The sequence below is a fragment of the Trichechus manatus genome, unplaced genomic scaffold (assembly GCF_000243295.1).
Source record: "Trichechus manatus latirostris isolate Lorelei unplaced genomic scaffold, TriManLat1.0 scaffold00200, whole genome shotgun sequence".
Classification (NCBI taxonomy): Eukaryota; Metazoa; Chordata; class Mammalia; order Sirenia; family Trichechidae; genus Trichechus; species Trichechus manatus.
Window position 1 is genome coordinate 1,895,154 of NW_004444136.1, and position 9,586 is coordinate 1,904,739.

The 9,586-nt window shown below is 55.5% G+C and overlaps 1 protein-coding gene across 4 annotated transcripts in view; it reads left to right on the top strand.

Moving 5' to 3' along the window:
* Positions 1-9,586, top strand: part of TMEM273 (transmembrane protein 273) — a 46,079-nt gene that overhangs the window by 22,323 nt on the left and 14,170 nt on the right. For 3 of the 4 annotated variants that reach the window (XM_023742103.1, XM_023742104.1, XM_023742105.1), the window contains exons 1-2: positions 7,646-7,858; positions 8,725-8,835. In XM_023742103.1, the coding sequence (XP_023597871.1) occupies positions 7,729-7,858; positions 8,725-8,835 (241 nt within the window). In that variant the 5' untranslated portion in view covers positions 7,646-7,728. Of the gene's footprint in view, positions 1-7,645; positions 7,859-8,724; positions 8,836-9,586 lie in introns of those variants that run through there. The other variant, XM_023742106.1, reaches the window with a different exon arrangement.

The following is a 9,586-nucleotide window of genomic DNA, read 5'->3' on the forward strand; positions in this document are numbered from 1 at the left end:
ACAGCCTGGTGCAGGCCAGGCAGGTGCTGGGAGGTGAGCTTGAGCCTGGAGCTCTGCAGTGACAGCATAGTGTGGGCCAGGCAGGTGCTGGGAGGGGCACTTCCTGGTGGCTGGCACCTCATCTGCCCTCCAGCTCTCTGCCCAGGAAAGGCTAAAGAAGTGGTTCTGAATCTTGGGTGGATACAGTTACAGCTTATTTCCAGCATCACCCACCCCATGGAGGAGTCAAAGGGCCAGGGCCACCGACCTCATCTTCCTAAGAAGCAGGCCCATTGATGAACCCTGAGGAAGGGAAAGAGCTGTCGACCTCCAGCTCATGAAAGCCAGCCCAGGGAGCATAGCATGACGTGTGGACTGCTTCGACCTCCTGGGCCGTCTCTTCTTACACGGAGGCTCCAGGTCAAGGGGCAAGAAATCAAAGAACCATCTTCCTTGAGTCCTTTCTATTTGTCAGGGTCTTAAGTGCCCCTTTTCAGATTGGAAAAGTAAGGCCCAAAGTCTGCCTGTGGTGTGAGCCGTCCGTGACCCCAGCTGCACGGGGTGCCCTCTTTTCCTGTGCTCTGCTGAGCACCTTCCTGCCCTCCCTCCCAGCAGCTGTAAAGCTGTGTTTGGCTTGGACTTAGGCCCAGGTCGGGTGGGGAAGACAGATGCACACATTGCGAGAGCAGCTACGTGCTTTCCCAGCTCAGAGTCACGGGTGCAGTGTTATCACTTGATTGACTTCTCTGTACGAGTTGGAATTGACTCGATGGCACGCAGTAACGACAATAGCCGAACTTAGCTCCGGAGCCCAATTGTCATTCAGTACTAGAAACTTGATGGTATCACTTCAAGCCACTTCTGGTTTACTGTTCAGTAGTTCTGGAGTAACTGCTCTGTCAGTTCAGGACTCTCCCCTCCCACCTTCTCCTTGCGTCTCTTGGGAGAGGAAGCAATGTTCCAAGAGATCTCACATATCACCCTGACACTGGGGGGATATGGCTCATCCTGAGCTATCAGCACCCTTCCTGCCACAGAACAACCTGCAGGCCAGTGCAAGCAGGTGGAGGTATGACCAGGTGGCAGGGATGATCCTAGAGGACTTTCAGAGGCGGTGGCTCCTGAGCTAACTCTTGAAGGATCAGGAAACACTTTCCCTGGGGCTGGGGAAGGCACCCCACCAAGAAAGCTACAGGTGCAGAGGCGCTGAGCAAGTGGAGGGTGTGCTCTCCTTGCAGATCCAGCCTGGCTTCTCTGAGGCTGTGCTGTGCCGCTCTCCACTCTCCGGTAGCGTTCTCTGCTCCCGTCTCCACTGGCCAGCTGATTGCCAATGACGCCCTAGGAGGGATCTGTCACCTAATCATCAGGATTCTTCTGGCTGCTGGTGGCAGTTCCTTAACTCAGGAAAGATCACTGAGGTGTCTGAGAAGTCCAGGGCCAGGTGCTTCAAGCACAGCTGGATTCAGAGGCTCCAAAGCTGTCTCAGCCCTTCTGGAGGCGCTTCAGTCTCAGCAGGCTCTCGCCACCAGGGGCTCTGCCAGCTCCAGGCCTCCTCAGCCTCACAGGCACCCTTCCTGGAGAGCGCACTCCGCTTCCTCAGCGTTTTCCTCCAAGTCCCAGAATGGAGTCTCGTTGGCTGAATGGGATCACTATTGACAGGAAGAAGGGATCTGCTAATTGACCAGGTGTGTTCATAGTCCATCCTGGAGCCAGCCCCGTAGGAATCACAGGGAGGCGTTTCCTCAAAGGAAAGCCATTAGCAGACAAAGGGTGAGGGAGAGGGACAGGCCACACAGCTGGTGTCCCGCCACCCCAACTCAGGCTCCTCCAGCTGAGGTTCACAGGAAGGCAATGAGCATTGCCTGTGACTCTTTGAACTTTTAGCCGTGTGACTCTCGACCCCCGCCATCAATGTTTGAGCCCCTTCACGGGGAGACATGGTTATGGGCTGCTCTTGGATCCCCTGGGTCCGAGAACCACCCCGAGCACCCTGTTGGGGTGACAGATGACTGTTACTAACTCAGTGTGTCCTGGACATTTCAAACCCGCCCTTGTAGCTGAGAACCCTGGAATCCATGAGACCTAAAGTTAGGAGCTCGTCTGCAGCATTTATGCTCCAAGTTGAATAAGGCCAAGCACAAACTGACAAACACTAGGGTGATCTCTACCTATTTTTAGTTCAGATACTTACAGAAAGCCAGCTGCATCACACCCACTGCCCACAACTGGGACTCACCCAGCCTGACTCTACCCAAATAAGGATGGCACAGCATGGCACCCCCACCAAGGGCAGCCTGACAGGTGCCGTGGGCAATGCAGAAGGTCAGAGTGCCGGTGAGGGGCTCCCAGTGGGCCGGATTCCTGGCTGAGCCTCGGTCCCTCATACTGTGCTCACACCATCAACTAGTGTCCGCTGTGTGGAGCAGCCTGCCGCCTGCCCTGGAAGGGCCCAGCGTGGCCTCCTCTCATCTTCTAAGGGCCCACATGGCACGAACATCGTAGGAGGCTCCTTCCTTTGGAGGAAGCCCCCATGGACAGCAGGCTGCGTTCTGCTCTGTAGGGCTGGGGAGGTGCTGCAGAGAGGCCCACTGTGCAGCAAGGCAGAATCAGGTCACCTAGCAGCAGCAGCATGTCCAGGTGGGACTCCAGGGTGGCAGAGTGGCCTGTAGTGGAAGCCTGCAGAGGGCCTTTGTGCGCATTAGAACGAGGCACCCTGGGGCAGATGGAGCCCCCAGGTGCAGGGCCCTGCCTGACCCTACAAAGCCGGGCCAGCAGGAGTGGTGCTGAGTGGGAGGGAGGCAGGTGATGGGGTTCCTGCACCGGTAATGCTCTGTATGCACTGTGGAGTGGGTCCAGGCTGGAGGAGCAAGGGCCAGACAAGCAAGGAGGGGACATTAGCAAGGTGGCCTGCATCCGAGTCTCCCAGGGTCCCCTGCTCTCTGCACCAGGAAGTACTTAGGGCCAGGCCATGGCCAGGCAGGCTTCCTGGCCTCAGCTCTGCTCTCTGTGCCCGCCTCAGCAGGGACAGCCTGGAGCAGGATGGTGGCTGCGGGATGGGGTGCCAACTGTTATTGTGCCATCCTGCTTCCCCAGCGAATCTGGTCAGCAGAGTTCCTGTACCCCCCCCCCTTCAAGTGAGCCTGGCCTGACGCAACAAGTTCCCCTCAGCCCCCTTGGACGCTCCCTGTGTCTGGCTCCCACCCCACTCTGCTGCACGGGAACCAGAGAGTCCCAGCAGGGAAAGGGCGGTGTGCAGCCTCGCATGGATCTGCTTGTGGGGAGCACTCTGCAGCCCAGCCCAAGCCTTGAAGGAAGCCCAGCTCTCCTGCAGCCATCCATCCTCCAGCCACTTTGCAGAGCCAGGGAAACCAGCACTGGGGGGTCAAGGGCTTCTGTGGGCCACGAGGGACCCCTGCACTCATGGCCCTGGCAGAAGGCAGGGACAGGGGCAGGCAGAGCTGGTATGCTCATGACAGATCCTTACCCAGGGGCTCATTTAGAGCACGGGGTCAGACTCGGCGGCTGCGTGGAGACAAGGAGCACAGGAGGAGGGGGCATTGAGGGGCCTCCCTCCCCAGGAGGAGCAAGGCTGCCAGGGAGTAGCTGCCGGCTGGCGAACAGGAGTTAACAGGAGTTGCTGGAATGCGGCCTGCAAGTGCACAGCTCTGTCCAGGCCCAGTCTTGTCTCCGTCCAGCCTGGAGCCCAGCTGACCTGCTGTGCAGCCCTGGGTCCTAAGCTCAGGCTGGAGAGAGCGGAGCTGAAGACCAGGAGAGCCTGTCTGGGGCACACTGTGGGGAGCCTCGTAGCTGGGAGCTGACCCGGCGTAGAGCGTGGGGGTGGTGTCTCAGGGGCCTGACCTGAGGTGGGGTGGGGGGCACTGAACTGAGGCCAGCAGGGGAGCCCCTGCGAGGGAGGGGCAGAAAAGAGCCAGGGGCTGGTGGGGGAGGTCGATGAGGAAGTGAACTGGGATTGGCTGCTGTCTGTCCAGGAGGGCAGACTGGGGCCAGGAGAGGGGCATTGTTTTTAAATAGATTTTATTTTTTAGAGCAGTTTTAGGTTTACAGGCAAACTGTGCGGAAAGTCCAGGGGGCCCCATGGCCCCTTTTTCCGGCGCACTGTCTCCCCTGTGACTCATGTCTTGCCTTCCTGGGGTACATTTGCTGCAACTGGTGACTCGCGGTCAGTACACAATGATTAACTCATGTCTACAGTTTACATCAGGGCTCAGTCTTCGTGTCGTACAGCCCTCTGAACGCCAAGTCTCTCCCCCTGCTGGGTTTTGACAAAAGCATAATGTCATGTGTCCACTATTTCAATATCATGCAAAAGAGTTTCAGAGCCCTAGAAATATCCTGTGCCATATATTCATCCCTCCCCTCCCCCTGAACAACCACGGCTCTTCTGTACAGTTCTGACAGCGGCGTTTTAGGCCCAGGAGTTCTCGGCATCTCTTCTGCGGCCTCCCTCTGGTGTTCTGTGGGCCCCGTGGGCCCCGTGTGCGCCTCCCTCTGGTGGTCTGTGGGCCCCGTGTGCGCCTCCCTCTGGTGGTCTGTGGGCCCCGTGGGCCCCGTGTGCGCCTCCCTCTCCATGGCTCTGTGTGCATGTCTGTATGTGCCTCTGGATGTATCTGCCTTGTGTCTCTGCGTTTCTGGGTGTGTCTCTATACGTCTCTCCTTCTGTCTCTGTGTGTGTTTCTCTGACTCTCTGGCCCTTTCCACCTCTCTCTTCCTAGTCTGTGCTCCTTCTTCTTTCTCTGCTATAGTTTCATCTTGGGCTCTTATGAGGTTTTTTATGCCATGGGCTCCAAAGGAGAGCAGCAGTCACCGGGGGAAACCCTGAGGTGGGGGACACACAGGGTATTGATGTGTGAGGGATACAGGGGCCTCACTCTCTGGTTCCTGTCAAGGCAGAAAGAGGCCAGCATGGTGTGGGGACAGGGACCAGGGCAGGGTGTGGCACACACAGCTCTGAGTTTGGGACATCAGTCCAGATGCCCACCTGCCACCCACAGCCCTTGGTTTGGTGGGCCACACAGTCCAGCTCCTACTTGATGGTAAATATACGCACTTCTCATTTATCAGCGTGGTTAGGTTCTAAAGACCAGGTCATTATGCAAAAATGGGTGCTATGTAAAAATGGAGGATGACTACATCAGATCACAAAATGGAGGATGACTACACCATTACATAACTGCCAAATTACATTATTACATAGCTGCCAAACCATGAGAATCATGGCCTAGCCAAGACGACCTTAACCATCACAGCCAGCGTTACTCTCACCTTGCACCTCAGCGTTTGTTACTACCAGATGTATGTCGTTAATGTGCAAAATAGTCAGATAGTAGATTAGTTACTATTGTGAAAATGTCAGATAATGAGCTGGGCGGCGAGTGAGGATCAGGTGTACACAGCTCCATGACAGCTCTCAGCCTAGCTGCAGCAGTAGGGTTAATGTACAGAAACACTGCAGGGACACTGGAATGAAGCACTTCCCAGGGCTTCAGAGAAATGACAGCATCAGCGTCCTGTTGTGCGTGGGTGGAGGGTAGTGTGTGTGTGAGTAGGTGTGTCCCTTGTGGGGGCAGCATGCTGGAGGAGAGAGAGAAATCACCAAATTTTCCAAAGGATCTGTGGTTAACACAAAGCTGCGTACTTTTGCTTTAGAATCCCCAAACTTCATCTGTCTACCAAGTTAGGCCATAAGAAAAATCCTAAACTCCATTAAGATTTCCATCCCCACCCCTACAAGAGTAACAAGGTCCTTTGTAGAGCTTCAACTGACCCCATCACCTTGGGCACTGTTGGGGATGGTCAGCAAACATGGCTTTGATGCTCTTGGGAGACCAGTGCCACTGCAGCGTCCACTCTGTCATTCAACCTCCCGAGGGCCAGCACTCAGGGGACCAGTGTCTTGAGCTAAGCTGGAAAGCCTGGTCTCTCCCAATGCACAGGCCTGCTTTCATTTACAAGGAGTGGGGTCCTTCCTGTTCTGCCTCTGCCTGGGGACACACGTGCAGCATCTCCCCTCCTCATCCTCCTGACCCCAGCCCCAGCCTCTCTGGTCTTCGATGCGTTGTCATTTCACTCCAGCCTTAATGGTTTGGTTTTGCTCTATCTGTTAGCTTCCCCCGATTCATTTTAGAGACCAGCAGGGCCTGGTGGGGCAGGACAGCGTAACACAGGGGCTGCAGTTCAGATGGTCGGGTTCTCCCTCCAGCTCTGCCACTTAAAACTCCCTGGGACCTTGGGCATGTTGTTAAGTACTCGATGCCCCCGTTCCTGTTTATCCAAAGGGGCTGGCGACCGTGCCTAGATCATGGAGCACTGCTGTGAGTACTGTAATACAAGTGATGCACCCAATACCTCGCTACAAGTAAGTGGTCAGTTCACGTGCTTCTTCCTCGCTGGGCCCACAGCACTGCCATAGCCCTGTAACGCCCAGCCGCTGGCGCCAGGAGCCACGGCTCATAAGCTGTGTCCACATCTCAAGCTTCAAGCACCGGCTAAAAGTGCTAGGCCACCATCTGTCTGTCACTTTGTCGTATGTTGCTATGACGCTGGAAGCTATGCCACCAGTATTTCAAATACCAGTAGGGTCCCCCATGGTGGACAGGTTTCAGCAGAGTTTCCTGACTAAGACAGACTAGGAAGAAAGGCCTGGTGATCAACTTCCAAAAATCAGACAATAAAACCTCCATGGATCACAACAGAATACTGTTGTATACAGTGCTGGAATGCGAGCCCCCTAGACTAGAAGGCACTCAAAATACACAGCGGCTGCAACAATGGACTCGAGCAGACCGATGATCGTGAAAATGGCGCGGGAACACGTAATGTTTCGTTCTGTTGTACGTGGGGTTGCCGTAAGTCAGAGCTGATGTGATGGCAGCTAACAACAACAGCGTGTGCCTGTGTCAGATGCTAAAGGCCAAACAAGTAACAGGGCTCTGCACTGCTCACAGGAGGCTCCCAGTCCAGTGGGGAGGCCAGCAAGGAAACACATTAAATGAGCTAATGGTTGAGAAGCAGGTGGGACAGTGCCTGGCACGCAGTGAGTGCCCTGTAAATGCAATGAAATCAATATGAGTGTGATCGGTTGTGATGGGGTCAGTATATCGTGTTGTGAGGGCACTCGGAGGGTGGACAGCTAACCCAGTTCTGAGGAGTCAGGGGAACGTGCCATGTAACCAAGCCCAGGTCAAGGAGGAGACGGGAGAAGATCATGCCATGCAGGGGAAAGACTCAGAAAAAGAGATGACCTGCCTGTTTGCAGACCTGGAAGAAAGGTAGTCTGGCTGGAATGAGAGGGCAGTGTCACACTTGGCTGCCAATTGAGTCCACCCAGAGGTGCCTCAGAAGAAAGACCTGGTAATCTACTTCTGAAAAATCAGCCACTGAAAACCCTGTGGAGCACAATTCTACTCTGACACATATAGGGTCGCCATGAGTCGGAGTTGACTTGATGGCAACTGGTTTGATGGGTGGGTATGATGGAAGGAGGCTGGAGAGGTAGGTGGAGGTCTGGTTGTGGGGGTCTTGGAAACCATGTTAAAACACTCGTTTAATTGGACTCAATGAAACCTTATTTCTGATGTGGGGTTTGGGGAGAGCTCTATCCAACCAGCAAGGCTCCAAGGCACCCTCCAACAATCAGGAGCCCATCTCCGTGCTCTTGCCGTGGTGGCCAAGAGGGAGGGGGCAAGCCAGGCTAGCCCCCGTGTACCTGTTGTGGGGGCAGCTGGGAACATGGGTTTGACCTGTGCCCCCTGGTCTCATCACAACCAGCTTCACTCTAACCAGACTCTGTTTTCTTTCTTTGCAGATGTTGGAAAAGCCCAAGTGTTGGCAACGGGCGAGTCTGCTGTCACTGAAACCGGTGGGTCGATGCCCAAGCTTACTCTGTGGGGTTGAGGGCAGGAAGGAGCGCCCCAAAAGGCATGGGCAGGTGAACGCAGGGCTGGCCTTTGTTCCTTGTGCGTCAGGACAGAGCAGAGGCCCCTGAGTGGGGCAAGGTCCTGCACTAGAGCCTAGAGGTTTCCAGTCCCTGTCCTCAAAGAGGACATGAGACACCACAAGGCCACCGTGTCCCCTATGTGCCAGGTGAGCATGCTGCATTCTGCCGCAGGCTCCCCAACAAACATGACTGCCCTGGTCTGGGCCCTGGCTGTGCTGCAGCTTCCATCAGGACCTGCCTGCTCCTCCCACCCCTGGGGTTCGCCTCCAGGGCAAGGTCCTTGTGTGCAGCCCAGATGGCCCTGTTCCTGGTGTTCGAGTGAGTTCTTTCTCTGGCCGTCTTCCCCGGTAAACTGGGGGCCCTTCCAAGACGGATACAGGGGCTGCCTCATTGTTTACCTTCAGCACTCACCACAGAGCAGGTGAGTGACTTGTGTTTTATAAAGGAGTAAAGGAATGGACGAAGGATACCTGAGGAGAGGCTGCAGGTGTCAGAGAAATGAGCAACCAGCCACTTGGGACTGTGGGCCAAATCCTGTCGGGGCATTCGTTCACCCATCCTTGAAAGGTGGCAATGACTTGGATACCTGAAGGACCAAGGTTGGCCTTCCAGGAAGAGGGAGCAGGTGTGGGTGACCGGTGGGGTGACAGCCTCACTGCTCCCGGAGAGTGGACGGGAGGTTGGCCTGGCAGGTCAGACTTTGTCCCGAGTGGAACGGGAGCCGTGGAGACCTTTGAGCAGCACGGTGACTCGTTAAGCCCATTTCTCACTCCTTCCCTGGGTTGCAGATGCCAAATACGCCATCATCGGGACTGCTCTGGGAGTAGCCATATCTGCGGGCTTCCTGGCCCTGAAGATCTGCATGTACCGCAAGCACGTGTTTGACAATGACTCCTCAGGTCAGGAGGACACAGCCCGGTTGGACAAACCCGGTACTCCCAGCCCAGCAGCTGGGCCCCCACACCAGAGAAGGGGCTCCATACTGTTGGCCAGAGGAAGACCAACAGTCTGGAAGGCACAGAGCCAGGCAGGCTGGGGAGGAGCACAGTGCTGCTCTCTTTCTCTGCCTGTCTCTCTCCTCTCCCTTCTCTCTCCCTCCCTCTCTCTGTCTTCCTCTCTCCCCTCCCTCTTTCCCACCCCACTCTCTTCTCTCTCTCCCTTCTCTCCCCTCCCCTTTTCTCTCTCTCTTCCCCTTCTCCATTTTCTCCCTCTTCCCCCTGCTTTCCTGCTCTCCCTCTTTCACTCTCTCTCTCCCTGTTTTCTTTTTCATTCAGTCACTCTTGGTATTCCTGAGAATCGGCTTTCCTGGGAGAAAGAGGGCAGAGGTGCTAAAATTAGCTTCAGACAGAAACTGATATTCTTTTTTCTAAATGATCAGGTAAAATTGATCCCAGCAGGGGTAGGTGGTGGGAGGTGCTGCCAGCACCCGTCATGTGAGCCTCATACATTTTTTTTCCATAAACTGAGCACAACAAACCCACCCAGAGCCATGCTGAATGATGCCTCATGCTTCAAACAGCACTGGGCTGCAAGGCTCTCTGGTCCTGTAGCACTGCAGGGGAGCACTCCTGTAGCAATGCAGGGGAGAGGTCATGTAGCACTGCAGGGGAGAGGTCATGTGGCACTGCAGGGGAGAGGTCATGTAGCACT